Source organism: Ctenopharyngodon idella, chromosome 5 (genome assembly GCF_019924925.1).
Source record: "Ctenopharyngodon idella isolate HZGC_01 chromosome 5, HZGC01, whole genome shotgun sequence".
NCBI lineage: Eukaryota > Metazoa > Chordata > Actinopteri > Cypriniformes > Xenocyprididae > Ctenopharyngodon > Ctenopharyngodon idella.
The window spans coordinates 42,221,275-42,245,826 of record NC_067224.1 but is presented as its reverse complement, the minus strand read 5'-3'; the positions used below and the strand labels follow the sequence as shown (position 1 = coordinate 42,245,826).

The 24,552-nt window shown below is 36.9% G+C and overlaps 1 protein-coding gene across 3 annotated transcripts in view; it reads left to right on the top strand.

Annotated features, from left to right (window-relative positions):
* LOC127513163 (citron rho-interacting kinase-like) overlaps nucleotides 1–24,552 on the top strand; it is an 80,997-nt gene that overhangs the window by 53,525 nt on the left and 2,920 nt on the right. Inside the window, exons 24-49 of one of the 3 annotated variants that reach the window (XM_051894753.1) lie at nucleotides 965–1,018; nucleotides 1,440–1,637; nucleotides 2,313–2,506; nucleotides 2,887–3,022; nucleotides 3,311–3,415; nucleotides 4,851–4,991; nucleotides 5,501–5,608; nucleotides 6,357–6,549; nucleotides 6,801–6,968; nucleotides 7,356–7,379; nucleotides 8,000–8,137; nucleotides 9,719–9,899; nucleotides 10,551–10,642; nucleotides 10,725–10,829; nucleotides 12,679–12,848; nucleotides 13,318–13,359; nucleotides 14,465–14,545; nucleotides 15,753–15,888; nucleotides 17,075–17,214; nucleotides 18,455–18,547; nucleotides 19,227–19,335; nucleotides 19,421–19,549; nucleotides 19,634–19,714; nucleotides 21,711–21,789; nucleotides 21,872–22,051; nucleotides 23,787–24,132. In XM_051894753.1, coding sequence (XP_051750713.1) covers nucleotides 965–1,018; nucleotides 1,440–1,637; nucleotides 2,313–2,506; nucleotides 2,887–3,022; nucleotides 3,311–3,415; nucleotides 4,851–4,991; nucleotides 5,501–5,608; nucleotides 6,357–6,549; nucleotides 6,801–6,968; nucleotides 7,356–7,379; nucleotides 8,000–8,137; nucleotides 9,719–9,899; nucleotides 10,551–10,642; nucleotides 10,725–10,829; nucleotides 12,679–12,848; nucleotides 13,318–13,359; nucleotides 14,465–14,545; nucleotides 15,753–15,888; nucleotides 17,075–17,214; nucleotides 18,455–18,547; nucleotides 19,227–19,335; nucleotides 19,421–19,549; nucleotides 19,634–19,714; nucleotides 21,711–21,789; nucleotides 21,872–22,051; nucleotides 23,787–24,132 — 3,423 coding nt within the window. The remainder of the gene's footprint in view (nucleotides 1–964; nucleotides 1,019–1,439; nucleotides 1,638–2,312; nucleotides 2,507–2,886; nucleotides 3,023–3,310; nucleotides 3,416–4,850; nucleotides 4,992–5,500; nucleotides 5,609–6,356; nucleotides 6,550–6,800; nucleotides 6,969–7,355; nucleotides 7,380–7,999; nucleotides 8,138–9,718; nucleotides 9,900–10,550; nucleotides 10,643–10,724; nucleotides 10,830–12,678; nucleotides 12,849–13,317; nucleotides 13,360–14,464; nucleotides 14,546–15,752; nucleotides 15,889–17,074; nucleotides 17,215–18,454; nucleotides 18,548–19,226; nucleotides 19,336–19,420; nucleotides 19,550–19,633; nucleotides 19,715–21,710; nucleotides 21,790–21,871; nucleotides 22,052–23,786; nucleotides 24,133–24,552) is intronic. The other 2 variants (XM_051894754.1, XM_051894755.1) reach the window with 2 other exon arrangements.

Below are 24,552 nucleotides of genomic sequence, written 5' to 3'. Positions count from 1 at the left end.
GAGCGTGGAATATATAATAGAGCCCTGACTGAAGATCTTAAAAGTCTGGAGGATGACAGAGGTGTAAGAAGATCTTTAAGATAAAATGGGGCTTGATCATTAATAGCTTTAAAAACAAACAACAGAATTTTAAACTGGATTCTAAAATGGATCGGAAGCCAATGAAGCGAAGCTAAAATTGGGGTGACATGATCATATTTCTTTGTCCCAGTCAACATCCATCTGGAGGCGTGCAAGCGATGACTGAGGAAGACCCAGATACAATGAGTTACAGTAATCTAAGCGTGAAGTAATAAAAGCATGAATAACCTTCTCCAAGTCTTGGAATGACTAAAACGATTTAAGTTTGGAAATAGTCCTTAATTGATAAAAACTGTTCTTAACAACAGAATTAATTAAACTAAAATTTACTAAAACACAATTAGCTAAAATGAAAACAGAAAATATAAAAATAAAAACTAATTTATATATATATATATATATATATATATATATATATATATATATATATATATATATATATATATATATATATATATATATATATATATTTTATTTAAAAGCACTTTCCAGCACCTTTAAAATAAAAAATATTTTTAAAATAAAACATATACTGTATAATACATATACTTTTTTTTTTTTAATATATATTTCTGTAAAAAATAAAGCACCTTCAAAATGAAAATAAATATTTTTAAAATAACTATACATTTATATTTATACTACAATAGATATATTTCACTGGCTCATAGCAATGAAGAACCAAAAACTGTTACATTTTAAAGGTCAAAAAGGGTGTAAAATGGTCATGAAAGGATTTTTTTTGGAAACCTGGACTGTGATTTATTAATGTGACTTCAGTGTTAAACATGTAGAATATGAGAATACTGCGTCTCTGTACGACACACACACAGACGTACACCACAGTGCTCTCACTGATCATGTGTGTGTCCTTCTCCTTCAGGCCCACAGAGATGAGATTCAACGCAAGTTTGACGCGCTGAGGGACAGCTGTTCGGTAAGTGTGTGTTTTCTGTGCTAAGATTTCCCACAATCCCCTGTGCTCTGTGGGCTATGGTTCTCTGCGGTTGTAGTTGAGATGGAAAGAAGTGCAGCAGAGGCACGTTGTGCTCGCTTGCGTGATTTCAAGCTCTCCGTTTGGCTTGAGGATCCTCAGGGATTGGGTAGAGAGAAATTATTGATTAAAACAGCCGAAGAAAGAAGAGATCGAAACAGTCGGTATCTTCTTCTCTTGGCCAAAATATTATATATACCCAAAAATGTATATATAATATTCCAGCAGTGTCCGAATAGAGAGTGATTATGGTAGATTGACTCTAATGAATGGAATTATGTGTGTGATGGATGACCAGCATAATCATACATATTGATTAGGTTGTCAGTGAGGATGATGATGTGAATGAGTCTCTCTGTCGCAGGTGATCACAGACCTGGAGGAGCAGTTGACCCAGCTGACCCAGGAGAACGCAGAGCTGAACCGGCAGAACTTCTACCTGTCCAAACAGCTGGACGAGCTGACGGTGGAGAACGAGGAACAACAGCAGCTCAGTCAGGACGTGGACCGTCTGCGCAGAGAGGTGGCCGACAGAGAGATGCACCTCAACAACCAGAAACAGGTGCATCATCTGCACACGCAAACTACTTCAAATTAACTCAATCCTCGATATGTGGAGCAAAAAGTGAAGTGAATCTGGTTATCTTTGCATTCACGATTCCATGAAAGTGGAGTCACACCTCTTTGTGGTCCGTTTTAGTTCATCTCCGTTTCCATCGCACACACTTGTACTCTTGTGTATCTAAAATCTAAAAGTAAAAAAATTATGTTGCATAAAATAAGGAAAATAAAGCTCTTTAGTTTTAAAACATATAATGCAATACAATGATGATTGAGAGATGAACAAATAAACCTTCCTCAAAGACTGATGATCATATTTGATACTCATGATTTTTCTAAAAAATGATGTCTGGATAATCAAGTAATTGATTTCAAAGTTATTTTCTTTTAAAATATCTGGTTGAATAAAAAAATCAAATGTCATACATGGTATAACCACTAGATGGCAGCATAGGCCCTTTTTTTTTTTTTTTAAACGGGATTGAGAAAACTTGTTGCTGAAAACACTGTTTGCTGAGAACTCTTTTTTTCAGGTATTATTACTTTTAGTTGGTATTGCATTTGGATGTATATATTTAGGCATGTTTGTACAATTTGTAAAGATTGTAAAACCCCTGAAGCTCCTCCATCTACAGAATGAGCTGTATTATAGGACGCAGTGTGTGTGTGTTTGCAGAACATCGAGACCCTGAAGACCACGTGCAGCATGCTGGAGGAGCAGGTGGTGGAGCTGGAGAGTCTGAACGATGAGCTCCTGGAGAAGGAAAGACAGTGGGAAAACTGGAGATCCACCCTGGAGGACGAGAAGAACCAGGCGGAGCGCAGGACCCGAGACATGCAGAGACTGCTGGACAACGAGAAGCAGAACAGGTGACGCAAGCACATGGTTACACACGTGCAGGATATTTTCAATACAACTTGTATCACAAACAGTGTTGCCAAGTCCGCGGTTTTCCCACCGAATTGGGCTACTTCAACAGTGTTGCTGTGGGTTGCTTTTCATGTCCGCGGGTTGAAGCGACCCCAGTAACGTGATATTTAACCCCTGGAATGCTAATTTTACCAGGGGCACCCTGCCAAAAAAATGCAGATTTTACCCCATGGAACGTGATTTTTACCGGGAGGACCCTTACCGATCCCTTATCACAAACCCCCTTGAAGTGTCATCATGCTGTAGACAGGCTTAAACTCGACACAGACTAAAGTTTTCTCAGTAGGCAGCGTGGTTTGACGTGTCTGTGTTCCTCCAGGTTGCGAGCGGACCAGCGCAGTACAGAGTCTCGGCAGGCGGTTGAACTGGCCGTACGGGAACACAAGGCCGAGATCGTGGCTTTGCAGCAGGCCCTGAAAGAGCAGAGACTGAAAGCAGAAAGTCTGTCTGATACTGTGAGTTACACAAACACACCCACAATGTTTTATCACGGTTTGCTCCGGCCCTCCGTCTGCGATTATTAATATTCATGCCAATATGGAGTTTAACAAGCCACGATTAGCCGCCACAGCTGATGGAGATTAATTAAACACTGAGGTGCACATGAACACGTCACTGCGCATTAGCTGAACACAGTGAATAACAAAACCCTTCTGTTCCCTCAGATCAGCACTTCTGTTTGACGCGTTGATAGGTTGTGCTGTTGTTATGTGTTGTTTATTGTGTTGTGGTGTTGTTTTCAGCTCAATGACCTGGAGAAGAAACATGCCATGTTAGAGATGAATGCAAGGAGCCTCCAGCAGAAACTTGAGACGGAGAGAGAACTCAAACAAAGACTCATGGAAGAGGTGAACAACACACACTTGTGTATCTGCTGTATATGGAGACCGGCCATAGACTTGAATTGTTCTCAAATTATAACAATATAATATATTGTATATTATAATATAATAAAATAAAATAAGATTTAAAACATATATATGTGTAGTATATATGCAAGAAATAATATACGTGTCCTCAATTTATAATTACAGACACTATTATATAATATTATACATTATATATAATATTTCAAACACGCGCACACACACACACACACACACACATACATATATATATATATATATATATATGCAGTATATGCAAAATAATATACAAAAATATTTATTTACAATATAAAATATTGTATTTCATAATATGATAAAATATATGCAAAATAATTAAGTTATTTTAAAAACATGTATGCATGTAATATATATGCAAAAATAATACATGTTCTCAAATTATAATTTTACAGACCCTATAATATAATATCAAATATTGTATTATAATATATATAATCAATATAATCATTAAATTAAAAATCATATTAAAACCATATATAATATATATGCAATAAATATGCAATAATTTACATGTCCTCAATTTATAATTGCATACACTATAATATTATTGTATATTATATATAATATATTTCAAACACACATTTATTTAGTATATTCAGTGTGTGTGTGTGTGTATATATATATATATATATATATATATATATATATATATTCAAAATAATATACAAAAATATTTTAAAGTTATATATTAATATTAAAAACATATAACATATGCAGTATATATGCAAAAATAATACTTATGTTCTCAAATTATTTTACAGACCCTATGATATAATATAATATATATGCAAAATTAAGTAAAATCATTAAAAATTCTAAATTATATTAAAAACCTATAAAATATATGTAGTATATATGCAATAAATAATCTATATATTCTCAAATTATAATTACAGACACTATAATATAATATTATATTGTATATTATATAATAAAACAATTAAGATAAAGCAAGAAAAAATATATAATTTATTTATATTTTATGTGCAGTATATATGCAAAAAATATTTGTTTACTGAATTATTATTGCATTTTACACCTGGTTATACTTTAAGTCTGTTATGTCTCAGTTTACACTTGCTGTTAACATCTGTATCAGGTGAACAGACAGATATTTGAGATTTGCAGTATAAACTCTGTGTTCCAGACCACAGTGAAGGACCATCTGCTGATCTAAATCACTGCAAAAAAACACCCTTGATCACAATGTCTGTAAAATACATCTCAAAAACTGAGAAAATGGCTGAAATCAAATGTATATTAGCACAAGACATCGCTATTAAGTTGTGAGTGATTCATGTAGTCATTAAATCACACATTACTACCAGGTCTTTTCTGGACTGATGGATGTGTGTGTTTGTATGTTTGTGTGTGTCAGCAAGGGAAACTGCAGCAGCAAATGGACCTGCAGAAGACTCATATCTTCAGACTGACGCAGGGGCTGCAGGACGCGCTGGACCAGACCGACCTGCTCAAGACGGAGAGAACCGACCTCGAGTACCAGCTAGAGAACATCCAGGTGTCAACACACACACACATACACATACACACACACACACACAAAAAACACTGTTTAGTATGTTTGCACTTGAACTTTAACAATGTGACATTTCTGCGTGAAACTGAATATGTGGCATGAATAATGTGGAACAGATTGACATAATTATATTATTATAATTATATTTGATTCGATCATGAAGGATGAGCTGTAATATTATCAGTGGACTCACAGTCAGTCACGGAAAACCTGAAAATATCAAGGAATTTTTTAATTGAAATTTACAGTTTGTCAATAGAAAGTAATCCAAGTAAAGTCACAGAAATTTCTGTGTATATTCTGAGCTCTAAAATGTCTCACTTACTAATAATTTCTCTTTCTGCACATATTCTCTATAAATTAATCCTTTTCCAGCAATCCTGATGGGAAAATAATGTACATCTTTATTTTGTGACACTGTCCAGTCATTAGGGTTAATTAATGTCACATAAGAACTGGTCTTTGTCTTCATGTTCTTCATCTCTCCTCAGGCCGTCTACTCTCACGAGAAAGTGAAAATGGAGGGAACCATCTCACAGCAGACCAAACTCATCGACTTCCTGCAGGCCAAGATGGACCAACCAAGCAAGAAGAAGAAGGTATGAGAGACAGAAGGAGTTTGAAAATGAGAAAGACAGAGACAGGAAGTGTGAGCGACGAGAGGAGGATGTTAATGAGCTCATGACAGCGGCGCGTCTCCTCAGGGTGTCTCAGAGTTCATCTCATTCATAAAATCTCATTACAGTCTGATGTGTGTTTAAGACTCTCAGTGTGTGTGTGTGTGTGTGTGTGTGTGTGAATCTTTGTTTGATTTAGTCTGGAATGAACCATTTCTCTGTTTTACGGAATAATTAATTTTTATTTATTTAATTTTTTTTTTAATGTTTTTGAAAGTCTCTTCTGCTCACCAAGGCTGCATTTATTTGATCAAAAATACAGTAAAAACAGAAATAATTTGAAATATTATTCCAATTTAAAACATCTGTTTTCTATGTGAATATATAGAAAAGTGTAATTTATTTTTGTGATCGAAGCTGAATTTTCAGCATCATTACTCCAGTCTTCAGTGTCACATGATCCTTCAGAAATCATGTGTTCTTTGTAGGCTGTATGGACCTTTGAAATAATTGAAATCATTTGGCGAAGTGATATGGAACTGTAATGCGGTCAAAACCTACTTTAGCTGTTCATTTACTGCAAAACAATTGCATATCTTAGAACATTGGTCAGCCAATCAGAATCAAGCATTCAGCAGCCCCCTTGTATAAAGATTAATAATACTGGTTATCGGTTATAATGTGAACATGATTGTCAGCTGTTGCGTGTCATGTGCTCTGTGTGTTTTAGGGTATATTCGGTCGTCGTCGTGAGGAGGTGGGCGTCACTGCTAACGGTGCCACCGCCGTGTCGTCTCAGCCCGCCATGCCTCTCCAGTACAGCGACATGAAGTCGGCGCTGGAGAAAGAGAGATCGCGCTGCTCGGAGCTGGAGGAGGCGCTGCAGAAGATGAGGATCGAGCTGCGCTCCTTACGGGAAGAGGGTGAGACATTCAGTATGTCTTTTCTTTCACTCCAACAATGTTTTTCTGTTAAACAGCAACACAAATGAATTTGTACTGCGACACAGAGGTTGTGTGCGTTTATCCAGCAGCCGCAATCACAAACAATATAGTGGAGATTCATGTTGGCTATCACACTGTGTAGTATCTGTCTTACATATTTCCTGCTGTTTCCTTCAGATGTTGTTCATGTAGTTTGATGTTGCTGACGATCTTCTCTCTGTGTCTCTCAGCGGCTCATTTTAAAGCGCAGGAGCACGTGGCTCCGTCCACGCCGGCGTCGGCCCGTCAGCAGATCCTCATGTCAGCCATCGTGAAGTCTCCGGAGCGGCAGCCCAATCCCAGCAGCCTCCTGAACCCGTCCACCTCGGCCCGTCGCAAAGAGAGCTCCACGCCGGAGGGTCAGTACAGTCACGTGACCCTGAAATAAGTCCAAATACAGTTATGTGATTGGTCGTTTCTGAAAATACTGGTAGAATAAAGTCTTCAGCTGCAGATATTGTATTCTCTGTCGGTCTGGTCTTAACGTGAATGATTCATCAGTGCAAATCATTTAAAAAAACAGCTTCATCACTCCTGTTTCAACAGGTCCCAACTAAAGTGTGTATGTATGTGAGCGCAGGATCACAGTCGTCTCTAGATGAGGAATATTTCAGTAGTTTTTATTTCGAGTTCTCTCTCTCGCTGGTTCTGTCTCTCTTCATGTTTCTGTTCTGTCCTGCACTCTTGCTTTCTTTCTGCGTCCTGCTCCGTCGAATCTGAGAGCTGTTTCTCTTCTGCTCTTTCAGAGAAGAGGAGGGTGACGTTCGAAAGTAAGTGTCTTTCTGTCTTCATCTCCGTTTCTGTCACTCATCATCATTTGCTGTCGCTCTGAGATCGGCTCGGATGCATGTAGTTTAGGGTTGATGGGAGTCAGATCTGATGATGAAAAAACGCAGAACAGCCTAGCAACTGCATAGCAACACCCTAGCAACTGCATAGCAACACCTTGGCACTGTAGCATCATGAGTTTTGCACAGGCAGATGTTAAAATAGTTTTAATTGCTGTTTGAACTACATATGTATTTTTTTTTAAATTAGTCATTAGTTGTGTGAGTTTTATTTTCAAACACTTTCTCATGTTTGATTTGTGCAGTTCACACACACTTAATCTCTCAGTATTTTTTGCTCTCAAGATTTCTGCTTTTCCATCTTTCTTTTATTCTTGAGGCTGAAGCGCACGGACCTGCATGTGACCGTCTTCACTCTCGATGATGTCTCTCTTGGCTTGTTTTGCTCAGATAAAGACGGTCTTGCATATGGTTTTGTTCTGGTCGATGAGGCCGTTGCTGTTGATTTCTGACATCATTCACACTCAAGAGGACATTACTAACACATACTAACTGTCTCACTCTCTGTGTGTGTGTGTGTGTGTGTGTGTGTGTGTGTATAGAGTACGGCCGGCGTGTGAAGGAACGAATGCACCACAACATCCCTCATCGCTTCACAGTGGGGCTGAACATGAGGGCGGCAAAATGTGCTGTCTGTCTGGATACTGTTCACTTCGGCCGACAAGCTGCAACGTGCCTGGGTATGAACACACACACACACAAGCAGAAGACAGACACACACACACACACACAAGCAGAAGACAGACACACACACACACACACAAGCAGAAGACAGACACACACACACACACACAAGCAGAAGACAGACACACACACACACACACACACACACAAGCAGAAGACAGACACACACACACACACAAGCAGAAGACAGACACACACACACACACACAAGCAGAAGACAGACACACACACACAAGCAGAAGACAGACACACACACACAAGCAGAAGACAGACACACACACACACACACACACACAAGTAGAAGACAGACACACACACACAAGCAGAAGACAGACACAAACACACACACACACACAAAAGACAGACACAAACACACACACAGAAAAAACACACCTGCACACACAGAAAACAGACACACATACACAGAAAAACACACTCGCACACAGAAAATACACACTCACAGAAAACACACACACCTGCACACACAGATAACACACACACCTGCACAGAAAAACACACTTGCACACATAGAAAACACACTCGCACACAGAAAAAACACACTCACAGAAAACACACACACCTGCACACAGAAAAAAACACTTGCACACAGAAAACACACACACCTGCACACACAGAAAACACACTTGCACACACAGAAAACACACACTTGCACACACAGAAAACACACACCTGCACACACAGAACAACACTTGCACACACAGAAAACACACTTACAGAAAACACACACACACACCTGCACACAGAAAGCACACACACCTGCACACACAGACCTACACAGAAAACCACACCTGCACACACAGAAAAACACTTGCACACACAGAAAACACACACCTGCACACACAGAAAAAAACACTTGCACACACAGAAAAAACACACTTGCACACAGAAAACACACACACCTGCACACACAGAAAACACACTTGCACACACAGAAAAAACACATTCACAGAAATAACACACTCACAGAAAACACACACACACCTGCACACAGAAAGCACACACACCTGCACACACAGATAACACACAGACCTACACAGAAAACACACTTGCACACACAGAAAACACATAAAACACACACCTGCACACACAGAAAACGCACACCACTCCTGCACAAAGAAAAAACACACTCACAGAAAACACACACATCTGCACACAGAAAAAACACACTCGCACACAGAAAACACACACATGCACACACAGAAAACACACTCTCAGAAAACAGACACAAACACACACACTTGCACACTCATAGAAAAAACACAGAGAGAAAACACACTTACAGAAAACAAACACACTCGCACACACAGAACGTCGCTGACCTAAAACACCTAAAAATGTGCTCATGTTAAAGATGTCTGATGACTTGGTATTTTTTCATTCCACTTCCTTGCGTTAATATTTGAAATCGTGTTCAGAGTGAACGGCCCTTAGAACGTGTTTGTACCTTTAATGATTCTTGGATTTTAAGTAGTAGGAGTCAGTTTGTATATTTGTCTTTCTCATCTGCTCCCATCACTCATCTCTCTGTTTACCTTCTGATCTCGTCTCTCCGTCAGAGTGTCGTACTCTCTGCCACCCCAAGTGTTCTCCGTGTCTGCCCGCGACCTGCGGTCTTCCTGCGGAGTTCGCCTCACACTTCACAGAGGCTCTGTGTCGAGATAAAGCCAGCTCACCCGCCCTGCAGGTCAAAGAGGCGTCGGGTCACGTGCGTCTGGAGGGCTGGATGAAGCAGCCCAGGTGGGGTTATGATGATGGACCTGATGATCGTGTGTGTTTGTATCATGTTACGGGTCAATTTGACTCGTTGGAACCCGGAAGACTAATTTGCCAGTGGCTCCCTTGAGATTTTCCTATGGGGTTTTATAATGGGTGTTTTCAATTTATGAGTAAAATACGTTTTGTTCTATAACGTGAACTGCACACACTCACACCCCAAACTGTCTTAACTAGATACTTATTAGAAACATTTTCAAAAATAAACATAACAGCTTCAAAATTTCTGTTATGTTCAGTTATGATGTTTGCACATGTTTCATGGTTAAAGCTGGGTTATAATAGTTAACTAAAACCATAGAAAACATTATAACATTAACTGAAATAAAATAAAATATTAAAAAACTTTTCTCATTTTTATTTAATTTAAGTTGAAGTACTAAAATAACTAAAACTTAATCTCGCTGGGAATCGAACCCAGGATCATGGCATTGCGAGCACCGTGCGTCTGCGGTTCAGAAAGTGCTTTTCCTGTTTGTTTTGTTTTGTGTTTTTGGTGGATTACATTAAATACTCTTAGGGTCGCACGATAAAATGCCCAGCTTTTTCTAATGCGTGTATTACATCCAGCAGATGGTGTGAAGAGTCATTGAGTGTCTGTGTGTGTTTTTGTAGGAATGGTAAGAGGGGGCAGCAGGGCTGGGAGAGGAAGTATGTGGTTCTCGACGGGACTAAAGTATCGATCTACGAGTCCGAGCCGTCAGAAGGTAGACGCTCTCTCCGTCAGATCACTGGCCCGGGCTGGTTAGGTGTGTGTTCTGAACACGTGTGTGTGTGTGTGTGTTTCAGACTCAGTGAAGCCGCAGGAGGAGTTTGAGTTGTGTTTGCCGGACGGTGAGGTGACGGTACATGGAGCCGTCGGAGCCTCTGAACTCATTAACACGGCTAAATCAGGTCAGAGCCTCTCTGAGAAAATAACTACACATGCATGTGGTTAGAAACATCCTGAGCGTTAGACTTTGATGTGTGTTATTGTCATTTTTTTGAATATGTCTATATAGTTTTTATTTTTTTATTTCAGTTTTAGTTTTAGTTTTACTTTATTACTTCTTGTCAACCAGCTGAAATAAAATAAGTTTAGGTTATAAAGTTTATATATATATATTAGCTTTTTTTTTTCTTTTCTTTTTTTTTTTCAGTTTACGAAAAAGAAACAAAATTATGTTGTTAATGGGTTTTTTTAGTGTTATTTATATACAATTATAGTATTTTTTTATTTAATTTTAATTTAGAATTAATTTTAGATTAGCTTTTTATTTTTCATTTTGAAATGAGTTTCTGTTGTAATTTTATGTAATTTTTTTTTTTTTTAATTATATATATTATTTATTTTACTTATTTCAATTATTTGTCAAGGCAAAGTTTTTCTATATAATATTTCATATAATAATTGTATTTTATCTTTTCTTAATAATAATATTTTTTTTTTGCCACTTATTTGTCTCCCTAAACCACTGAGATCTCAGACTTTATACTGACATATTTGACAAACCAGGGCTTAACGCTAAGGATTTTTTCTGCTGGCCCCACAATAAAAAAAAATAATAAAGAAAAGAAAAGAAAATAGGCCTATAAAATAAGCCAAGTTATTGTTTTCGTTGTTTTTTATAAGGTGACACCAAAAGCTACTAGTTTAACTCAAAGTAAAGAGTAAGTAATAAAATAGGAACAAATAAAAAAATTGCAAGTAATAGCACAAATAAACACAACAGAATAAACATAAATGAAATAAACAGTGCTTTTCATGTTTTTTGTAGGCATAAACCTGTTTCAGGTACAGAAATTGTAATCTAATGTATAACTATAGATTAAACTTTATTAAAATTAGTCAGTCAAGAGCAGTTACAGATGCATAAATAATGTTTTGAATTGTTGGAAATATAAAACGTTAAATACTGTTATTTGAAATTATTTATAAAATGAAAAGATACTTTAAATATGAAATTAAACCTGCCAGTAGGTGGCAGCGAGTCATTGAGATTCAACCGATTCATTCAAATGGCTGATTCATTCAAGAAGTGTTGCTCAGAGATGCAAAAATGGACTTTGTTTGGAACTATTTTCATCGGTGAAATAGAGCGAAACAAGCGATTTGGTGTCTAAAATGTAAGTCACTTAATGTAAACTGCTTGTTTATTAAACTGTACGCTGTATAAAATCATTATCGCTTTTGTGATCATGCTTATATTTGGATAAAATGGCACTCTTCATGTAATATTGGTTAACTATATTAAATTATATAAATATAAAAGACATACATTTAGACATTAATTCTAGGGGCATTCTAAATAAATTTTAATAGACTAAATCACGCAGTGAAATCGTGCGCTCTAAATATGCATGCGCACTAGTCTAATCTACTAGACTACGTCACGTAGTGCATGCGTGCACTCAATGTTTTTGTTTGGTTTTTGTAAGGCGAGGGACATACTCTATAATGTCAGATCGTTAAATCAACAATTACGATATCATAGACGATATATAACGCACGCCCTACAGCACTGGCACTGATCGGGCAAGTGACCGTTCCGTCTACTGTCCCGAGCGTCGTTCACACTGGCCCCGGGCCATCAGGCAGTCCTTATTGCCGAGCCCTGCAAACGTTTTACATTTATTTCATTTAGTGGCCAACTTAAACCAAGGCAACATTTTTAATTCTTTTTAAAGATTTTAAGTAAAAGTTTTCTACTTGTGAGGGCCAAATGTCCTCAAATATTATCTGACTAGTGAGTGTGTGTGTCAGATATCCCGTACGTGCTGAAGCTGGAGTCTCATCCTCACACCACGTGTTGGCCGGGCCAGTCTCTGTACTTCATGGCTCCCAGTTTCCCGGATAAGCAGCGCTGGGTGGCTGTTCTGGAGTCAGTGGTCGCCGGCAGCAGAGGATCCCGGGAGAAAACCGAAGCGGATGCGGTGAGTGGATATTTCCTTCAGAATGATGATTACTCCTGTATTCGCTTCAGTCTGACCTCATGAAATTGTTTGACAGACACAGTTTTCAGAGACATCGAAGGGCTCTGCCTTCTTTAAACCCTGTAGGCTTTAGTTTCTCATGGCTTTTTATTTTTAAGCTATATTTCAATTAACGAAAATGATTTTTAATCATTTTAGTCAGCAGGAACAACACTGGATACTGTCACAAGTCTGTCTTAAGGATTATTTTGTCAGCGTTCACTATCATATTCATCTGTTTCAGTCACGTTCTGTCAGTTTTTTGCTCATCCGCAATATTTATGAGCAGAATAATGACAGTGAATACAAAAACACATGAACTGAAAACCAAGAAAAGATCGATCAAATCTAACATTGACAGACATTAATTTTTATTTATTTATTTCTATTGTCTAACGCTGTGAGTGTGATTGTGTTCTGAACGCTGTAGGCCGGTGTTAAACGTCAGAAGACTCTCTCGCCGCTGGTTCAGGTAATCACATGTTTGAGGGAAGCTCACACACACACACACGTGTGTGTTTCCCAGCATGCCCCTCTGTCTGGTGGCCGTGTTGCTTGCATCATCAGACCGTCAGGTCACGTTCTCATCTCTGCGCTTCAGGAAACTGAATGAATGTCGCTGTACATCATCCGCAGACTCCAGTGTTTCCTGCAGTTGTGAGCTTGCAGACGGTGCTCTTGAGAAACAACAACAGTCTTGACATTGTGACGTTCTCACATCAACACACATGCAGCACGAGCAGTGCAGTCTGATTCACTAACAAATGATTCTTATGAGTCAGTTCATTTTAAATGAATCTCTTAATGGATTCATTCACACTGCAAGTTGAAGTGCTCATTTATTCAGTGCACGACATTTGAGACATGATGTATTAATATTTATGAAATAAATTAGGAATTTATGTACTTTTGTTCACATCTGTATCCAGGATTTATTCTATAGAGATGGTAACATGAAGAAAAAAAACTATTTAAATTATTATTATTTTGTTTATTTTTATATTTATTACTATATTTTGAATGATGTTGAGTGATGTATAGGTAGATTGTTTATTTTAGCAATGTTGAATAATTGTAAAAAATAAATAAATAAATAATAATAATAAACCCACCACCTATACATAATTCAACATTAAAAAAAGTAATAAAAATAAATTCAGCACCTCTACATGTTGAATATTTAATGTTGTTGTAATAAATTTTAAACCATGTTGAATAATGTGTTGATGGTGTGTGAAGTAAAGAATGATATTTCTATAAAAGATAACAGGGAAATCATTGGTCAGGACGTGTGGGAATGACATTTATGTTTTAAAGTGCAGCACTGTAGAAGCAGTGAGACGTGACACATCATTTGAGATGATATACATCAATATTTATGAAATAAATTCACAGTATTTACTTTTGTTCACGTCTGAAACACACTTCAGTAGGAAACACTGGCTGATCCTGAACGCTCTCAGTCTGTCTCGAATACGTGCGCTTGGCTCAAGCATTCAAAGCTCCTTTACTCAGTGAACAGTGTGACTGTGGTGTTTTCATCTTCCATCTCTGTCTCTCTTTCTTTCTCTGTACAGAAGCTGCTGGGAAACTCTCTGCTGAAGCTGGAGGGAGACGATCGGCTGGATATAAACTGTACTTTACCCCTGACGGACCAGGTACAGCAGCACTAGACATTCGACGGAGCGTTCGACTAATAATGAACATGTTATTAAGAGATTCTAGAGTTGTACAGTATACCCGTGTCATCATAGCATTGTGATGCCCAAGCCTAAAAAAAAATGTATAAAACAAAAAATAATCAATAATTTAAATAAACCCACCACCTACACATAATTCAACATTGTGAATAAAAAAAAAAAAAAAAAAATTAAACGGAGAATATATATATATATATATATATATATATATATATATATATATATATATATATATATATATAGAGGCAAAATGGCAGTAAATTATTCATAATTCACTGATACTTCCTTATTCATATATATATTTATGTATGTATATAATTTTATAATGCGATATATTTACTCAGAAAAACGAGAGGTCACACAGCATAAACAAATATTACATTTTTTGTTTTATTTACAAAAAATGAAACAAAATGATTTATTTTCATAAATAAATAAATAAATACAAAAGTATTTATTTTAATTTTTTAACTAATTATTACTTTCATTTATTATTATTACTACTATTTTACTTATTACCTTTTCAAAACCTGACGTAATGTTTAATATACTTCATGTTGTTACATACATAATTTTTACCTTAATATGGTACAAGATTATCCTATTCAAATGATTGTGGTAAACACGTTAGATCTAAAAGTGCTCAGATTACGTTACCTATAATCTGTAATGTAATAATTACGTTACTAACTGCAATTTTCATCATGTAATTTGCATGCAGTAATGGACTACAATTTGTAAGTAGTCTACTCAGCACTGTGTGTGAATGTATATATGTGTGTATAAATATATATAGCAATGTTGAATAATTGTTAATAAACCCACTACCTATACATTAATCAATATTTTTAAATAAAATAATAAAAATAAAAAGTAAATGCATAAGAAAAAAAACCCACCACCTATACATGTTGATTAATTAATGTTGTAGCACATTTTAACAATGTTGAATAATGTGTATGTGGTTGATGAAATCAATGACAGAGAAATTCATTGGTCAGGAGGTGTGGCAGTGATATTTGTGTTTTGAACTGCAGTACATGTAAATGCTGTGAGAAAAACGGTGCCAGCAGAACAACGAGCTCATGCGTCCTGACGGATCTGATCCGTGACCGTGTGTGTGTGTGTGTGTGTGTGTGTGTGTGTGTGTGTGTGTGTGTTTCAGATCGTGCTGGTGGGCTCAGAGGAGGGTCTGTACGCCCTGAACGTCATCAAGAACTCGCTCACACACATCCCGGGACTCGACTCGGTGTTCCAGATACAGATACTGAAAGAGCTCGACAAACTGCTCATGATCACCGGTCAGTGCTCATTCACATTTATGTGCTGTAATGGCTGAATTATTACAGGTTAAAGGGTTAGTTCACCCAAAAATTTAAATTTCTGTCATTAATTACTCACCCTCATGTCGTTCCACACCCGTAAGACCTTCGTTCATCTTCAGAACACAAATTAAGATATTTTTGATGAAATCCGATGGCTCAGTGAGGTCTGCATTGCCAGCAAGATAATTAACACTTTCAAATGCCCAGAAAGCTACTAAAGACATATTTAAAACAGTCATGTGACTACAGTGGTTCAACCTTAATGTTATGAAGCGACGAGAATACTTTTTGTGCGCCAAAAAAACAAAATAACGACTTTATTCAACAATATCTAGTGATGGGCGATTTCAAAACACTGCTTCATGAAGCTTTACAAATCTTTTGTTTCGAATCAGTGGTTCGGAGCGTGCATCAAACTGCCAAAGTCACGTGATTTCAGTAAACGAGGCTTCATTACGTCATAAGTGTTTCGAAATTTCAATGGTTCACCACTGGGGGGGCGTGACTTTGGCAGTTTTATACGCGTTCTGTACCACTGATTCGAAACAAAAGATTCGTAAAGCTTCATAAAGCAGTGTTTTGAAATCACCCATCACTAGATATTGCTGAATAAAGTCGATATTTTGTTTTGTTTTTGCGCACAAAAAGTATTCTCGTCTCTTCATAACATTAAGGTTGAACCACTGCAGTCACATGACTGTTTTAACGATGTCTTTAGTACCTTTCTGGACCTTGAAAGTGTTGATTATATTGCTGTCTATGGACGAGTCATAAACCTCTCGGATTTCATCAAAAATATCTTAATTTGTGTTCTGAAGATGAACGAAGGTCTTACGGGTGTGAAACAATATGAGGGTGAGTAATTAATGACAGAATTTTTGGGTGAACTAACCCTTCAATGGTAAAAAAAATAATAACAAAGAGCCATTTTTACTCTGTCCAATGATAATTTCAGCACACACACTGTTTCAAAGCAGCTTCACTGTAATGAACAAGAAAATAATTATTGTTGCAAAGTTCATTAGTTATGAAGCAAACTCACTTCAGCTGTAAGCAGCTCTACAGAAGACAATAGTGTTGTTATTCTGCCCAGTTCATTTCAAGGTTTGTTCTCATCCAATATGATGGGTCATATTCCTGAACATGAAGTGTGTGTGTGCAGGTGAGGAGCGCGCTCTGTGTCTGGTGGACATTAAGCGGGTGAAACAGTCTCTGGCTCAGTCTCATCTGCCGGCGCAGCCTGATCTCAGTCCCTACATCTTTGAGGCGGTGAAGGGCTGCCATCTCTTTGCTTCTGGAAAGGTGAAGCATTCACACGACCCCTGTGACCCATCGACTGCCCACAGCATGTCATGTGTTTGATGCCCCAGTTATATTTAGTTGTAGTTGTCTATAATGCTGTTACACTGTCCTGTTAAAAGAATCTTCCATATGTATGAATGTAAATGTTTTGAATATTTTAAGTTACTCTCATTTTTGAAGTAAAATGGGTTGTGAACAGTTTCACATTGACTTTAAGTTGTATTGAACCTGGAAGATTATTTCCTACATCCACAGATCCTTCATCTAGATACAGTAGATACAGTAGGATCAATGAGATTTCACTTTTACGCTTTAATCTAAGTTACAATTTTATTTCATTAGCAATTTTAGTACTTTAATTTCATCTTCTATTAGTTGGCAAAACATTTCTAATTTTGTACGTTTTTCATTTAATATTTATATTTTATTTCAGCTTTTTTTCAATGAACAAAAACACCTGTGACCAAAATTGTTATTTTAGTATTATTTATATACAATTATGTTTTTTGTTTTGAATTAGCTTTTGTTTTTATATTTTCAATTTTAGTTTAATCTGTCTTTATTAAATTAATAATGATATTTAGTTTTAATTTGTTTTATTTGTTTTAATTTAGTTCAGCTTAAACTTATTTCAGTTTATTGACAAGGCAATATTTCTAAGTTTCATTTTGTTTTACGTTTTTCATCTAATATTTATATTTTATTTTATTTCAGCTAATTAAAACACGCCTGTGAAATTGATGTTGTTTAGTGTTATTTTAGTATTATTTATGTACTATTATGTTTTGAATTAGCTTTAATTTTGTTTTTTGTGCTTTTGTCATTTTTATAAGTTTTATTTATAAGTAGTTATTAAATATTACTTTATTTTTACTTTATATTTATGTATTTATTACTTTTTATACTTTAAATTTTAGTTTAGTTTAATTTTTAGTAATTTTATGTGCTTTTGTTATTTTTTATAAGTTTTTAAATATTACTATATATTTATTAAATATATTTGTATTTATTACTATATATTTATTAATTTTAGTTTAATTTATTATAAATTTATTTCAGTTTATTGCCAAGGCAACATTTCTAATTTTAGTTTATTTTATGTTTTTAATCTTTTATTTTATTTCAGATTTATTTCAATTTACAAAAATGTTTTAAATGGTTTTAGTTAATGATAATGATTACACGTGTGTACATCTGTTGGTTTATCAGTATGCTGAAGAATGAAGCGTGTGTGTTTCAGATTGACTCTGGCATGTGTATCTGTGCCGCGATGCCCAATAAAATCACCATCCTGCGCTTCAACGACGCGCTCAACAAGTTCTGCATTAGAAAGGTGACGTATAAAGAACCTCAGACACGCATGTTTCAAGTGCCCCAGTTATGACCTTTCATGTAGTGTGTAATGATGCTGTTTGTGAATGTAAAAGCTCTGCAAAGTTTTACAGATCAGATAAATGGAGTTTAGAATGAAAGAATTGATTCTGAACTGAAACGAGTCGTCAGTAATTCAGTCTGACGTCCTTTTGAACCTGCGTAGGTTTGTAACTAATTTGCATAAAGCCAGCCCATTGGCTGCCGGTGAACACTGTAGTTGTATCTGAGACTGGAAGAGTTTGGTTCGTGTTGTTCATGTGGAGAAGACCAGAGCAAATCCACTTTGATGAGATTGATACGGTAAAACCGACGCCATCGTTACTGTTCGTATCACTGTGAATCAAGAGCTGAGCGTTTGATAATGAGCGTTTGTTTTCTGACCAATCACAGCAGAGCAGGCTCTCAGAAAGGCGGGGTTTAGAGAGACCGAATCTTCAAATGAAGCTTTTCAGACACTGTGAGAAAAGAGCTGATGATGCAGTGGATATTATGAGAAAATTAAAGTGTTTTTTTGACCTTTGATGCTTGTAAACCTGTTTTAGGAGACTCCAAAACAACATTAGGAGCCTTTAAAATAGCAATAAAAGTGCACTTTAGCTTCCTCCATTGATGTGTGTATCTGCTGCTCTTCTCCACAGGAGATCGAGACGTCCGAACCCTGCAGCTGCATTCACTTCACAGGATACAGCATCATCATCGGCACCAATAAGTTCTATGAGATTGAGATGAAGCAGTACGTTCTGGAAGGTGAGATGATGGACACACAACTGTCTGTTTCACTCCACTGCGCCAGTGCTGCTGTTGAACTGACCTGATGTGTGTGTGTGTTCAGAGTTTCTGGATAAGAACGACGTGACGTTGGCCTCGGCCGTGTTCGCCGCCTCCTCCCACAGTTTCCCCATCTCCATCATCCAGGTGTCCAGCGCGCCGCAGAAAGTCGAGTATCTGCTCTGCTTCCACGGTGCGTGTGTGAACGTGATCACTGTGTGAGATGGTGGACGTGTTTGTGAATCTGTGTTTGACCAGTGTGTGTCGTTGCTTGTAGAGTTTGGAGTGTTTGTGGACGCCTACGGCCGCAGGAGTCGCAGCGATGACATCAAATGGAGCCGCCTGCCTCTGTCCTTCGGTAAAACTTTATCAAAATGAATCAGTTTTATTCAGCAGTTATTAGTCAGTAGTTTAGTTTAGACCAGTTCACACCAAGAGCGACACAGAAAAGCAGAAAAAATCACAGGGAAACTGTTTGCACCAACAAACAAGTCACACTATAATTCAACTGAAAGAAATGAATATATATATATATGTATGTATATGAAGAGTTTAGTTCCAAAACGCGATAAAAGCCATTTTAAAAAAAATTGAGTTTCCGCCAAAATCAGTATTGTATCTGGTCAGTATTAAAAAGTCAATTTTTAATTTTACTCAAAATGCGATATCCGCCGTGTTATTCTGTCATGTTTTCTCCCTTTCTTTCCAAAACACGACAAACACCAGTCTCCCTTCTCTGCAGAACGCGATATATCCGCTCAACCAATCACAGCGCACCATTCCACACACTGTAAACAGTAATGGAGGCGCTCTGAATACACCCGGCATCCTAGTTTTCCTTTCCTGCTTTGTACTTTGTGATCAACAAAAACAGAAAAATGAATAATTTTGACGGCATTGATGAACCTGTGGTGGTTTCTGCGGTGGGGAAGAAACGCAAGTCATCGAAATGTAATCATTTACGTGAGGAGATTGAGAAGATGAGGCACTCGAGTCGGGAGGAGGAAAAATGCCGGCTGTTGCTTGTTCCACGACAGCATCAAACTTCTGTCACGGTCCCCAAAACTGAATCATGAACTGTTTTTAAAAGCCGTTTTTAATACCAGTGTACTCTGTAAATGTGTTTATTTTAACCGTGCAGTGGCACCAGATACTCTTTAATCGGTAATGACAAACAGAAACATAATTTACATTAACAAGATGACTCGTTGAATTCGTTTTGGGAGCGACGACTGATTGAATTTTTTGTCAAATGCCTGTATATAAGATTAGTATTGACAAAGTTCAGAGGCTGTCATGTGAATCAACTTACTTTGTTGTGTATTTTCAATATGAAAAATAACTTTTATATTGATGGATTAATTGCATTTTGGGGGAAAAATAATTCATTTTTATAATAAACCTTTTAAAATCAAAATGTAGATTTGAATTTTTAATGTTTTCATAACCAAAAGATACTATGTGAAAGTTTGAAACAGAAAATAGTGGTTTTCATCTTGCTGCTTTCTTGGTAAAGAAAACACATTTTTACTCAAATTAATCAAAATGGAGTTATAGCGTTTTGGAACCAAACTCTTCATATATATATATATATATATATATATATATATATATATATATATATATATATATATATATATATATATATATATATATAATATTATTTTTAACATAATGTATTTATATAATATGTAATTTATTTGAATTAATATAAATGTTTTATATATTAAAATATTTGATTATATTGATTTAAATCCTGTATTTAAATATATTCATAATATATAAGTTATGTATAATATATATTATAATACTTATATAATGGGATGAGTCCATTTATGTAATTTACATGTAATATATTTACACGTGTGTGTATATATAATATACACTACCATTCAAAAGTTTGGAGTCGGTATGTTTTTTTTTTTTGCTTTTCTGCTCACCAAGACTGCATTTATTTAATCAAAAATACACTAAAAATGTGAAATATTATTACAATTTCAAACAGCTGTTGTCTATGTGAATATATTGTAAAGTGTAATTTATTCCTGCGATCAAAGCTGAATTTTCAGCATCAGTTGTGCTGTTTCTCAATCTTGTTCGATGCTGAGATTTTCACTCATATGAAATTAAATTAATTCTATTTACTGTCTTAATTCATGTTTCTTGTCTTATTGCGAATGATTCATTGGTGCTCTTTTATTTCTGAAGGAATAGAAATGTTCTAATAATGCTCCACTTCTGTTAAATATCCGTTTTAGCAGTCTCACATTGAGCTCCGACTCTATTGAGATATCAAACACTTTATCACATCAGCTCCTGATGGATGAAACCATATCCTGTGTGTTTCTCCACAGCGTACAGAGAGCCGTACCTGTTTGTCACGTACTTCAACTCTCTGGACGTCATCGAGGTTCAGAGTCACTCTGCGCTCGGGTAAAACTGCCGCCCAGTATATTTTTTGGTTTTGTTCTTGATGTTTGTTGGAGACACTGAATCGAGTGCTGTGTGTGTTCAGGCCACATGCTTACGCACACCTGGACATTCCCAACCCACGTTACCTGGGTCCCGCCATCTCGTCCGGCGCCGTGTATCTGGCCTCGTCCTACCAGAACAAGCTGCGTGTCATTTGCTGCAAAGGCAATCTGAGCCAAGAGGGATCGAGCGCAGAACCACAGAGAAACGGCTCCACCCGCAGGTCAGTGCTTTGAGTACATGTGGCGCTTCCTGTCATGTGATTTCACTGGATGAATTTCTGATAAATATTTTGTGTGTATATGTGTGTATATATACAGTATTACTGCCCGCTATCGACCTCATATATGGTCAGACACTTGCATGTTTCATTTTATTGTTAACATTTTACAAAAATCAAGCTCAAATAGGGTTACAACATTTGTTATAAAAGATGAAGTGCTTCACACAGGCTATTTAAGACCGTATTGGCTATGACTTGATGCCAAATGCTAGACTAGGACACTCCTTAAGTACATAAATCATTAGCCTTTATATATAATATATATATATATATATATATATATATATATATATATATATAGTGTTCCTTGAGTGAAGAAAACACTGTACTTATTCAAACTAACAGTTCTTTATTTACCATTGCATTGCAAACAAGCAGAGACGCTCCAAACTGTGTGCAGCACTTCACAATAGAGGGGTGGAGTTATGAGGTTTGACTGACAGTTTAAGAAGCCAATGAAGTTACAAGGTTTAGTCACAAGCTCTTTTAATACTTTTAATTACTTAAATACTTGCAAAACTCACAGTCGGACATGAAGAGTGACCAATAGTAATGATTTATGGGGGAAAAAAGACGAAATATGGAGAGATGAGGTTCCTGCCCAGCAGTGCTTTATTTACAGTAAGGTTTTATTTGTTAACATTAGTTCACATGAGATTAATAAATACTGTAAAAAATATATTGCTCATTGTTTGTTTATATTAGCTAATGCAAATGTTAACAAATGAGACCTGTGTAAATGAGACACGCAGTTCATCGTTTCATTTAATTAAATTGATAAATTTTGGTCTCATTTTCATTAATCCTGCAGCTCTTATGATCAGTAACAAGACACGAGAAACAGTTTGACATCTGATCAGTGAATAATGATTTAAATGTGTCGGCTTCATCTGACTGACACGCCTTCTGTGCTGTAATTGGTTCAGAGGTTCTGACTGTTTCTCTTTTCTTTACAGGAAGAAAAGCGCTTTCTTTATATGTGCAAAGGAGTGACTGAGCATGAACGTTTTTACCTGTGAACTGAGTGATGAATAAAGTGTTTTTAAAGAGAATATTCTGAACCACTGAGCATGTGACTAGTTTTAATGTGACGCTCTGAACACTGTAATATCATTTTAAGGCATAGGATAAAAATATCACCATACTTTCCCCAGTTGATTGATCACAGTACATTAAGACAGTGGTTGTGTATTACAAGTTTTCTGAAACATAATGTTTAAATATGATTGTTTTTCATAGATTTATTGTGATGAATGCGGCACGTTTTCTTCCTCAGCTCTGATTATATCATGATATCAGGTGTTTTGAGAAGCTCTTCTTCATGATTTATCATGTTATTTAAAATATGTTGAAATATTATGGATATGGCGGATGAGGAGACGTGTTTCTTGGTAAGTAGTCCTGTGATGTGAACCGGTTTAGTAGCGCACGTGATGAATGGTGTTCACTGGGTGCTTCATTATCAGCTCTGGATGTGTTACATTAATAACTCTTCTCACTGGTGAATGTCTGTCAGGTGACTGTAAACTGTTTTCTGTGTTTTTAAACCGTTTATCAATGTATCCATGTATAGTTTCCTCCAGGTACTGTTTCTATAGCCGTGATATATTAACTTATATGGTTATCGTAGTAGAGTTCTGTGAAGGACTGACTTGGACTGTTTCTCTCCCCGCAGCCCAAACAAGCGCGGCCCTCCGTCCTACAACGAGCACATCTCCAAGCGTCTGGCCGCCATGCCCGCCGTACAGGAGGGACTCCACCAGCCCGGGACGCCCCACCGCTACCGCGAGGCTCGCACAGAGTTCCGGCGGGACAAGTCGCCCGCGCGCCCCCTCGACAGAGAGAAGTCGCCGGGCCGGCTGGAGAGGTCGCCCGGGAGGATGATGGACCCTCGGCTGGACCGTTCGCCGGGCCGCGTCATGGACCTGCGCAGGGAGAGGTCGCCCGGCCGGGCGTTTGAGGAGCCCCGTCAGAGACTGCACACGGGATCGGCACGAACGCCCATCAACACTGTTAACAAGGTCAGGACGACTGAACACTAGGGGTGCAACGGTTCAGATTACTCACGGTTCGGTTTGTATCACGGTTTTAGGCTCACGGTTTCAGTACGGTTCGGTATGTGCTATGTTCAGGTGAAAAATACTACTGTCAAATGAAAATAAGAACAAATAATCAAACAGCACAAATAAATACAGTAAAGCAAAAATACAAATAAAGCTTTTCAGGTTTTTCATCCAGTTTTCAGGTGCAGAAATTGAATAAAGTAGCTGATAAAATGTAAAACAACATTGCATGTAATCTTCACTGTATAAATTAAATAAAGATCAATCATTATTAATTATTAAGTTACTATTCCGTCATGAGCAATGAGTGATTTCCTTGTCTTTTGTTGTTTGATTAACACTAAAAACACATTCAGACAGCAGGAATGCAAGGGCTGC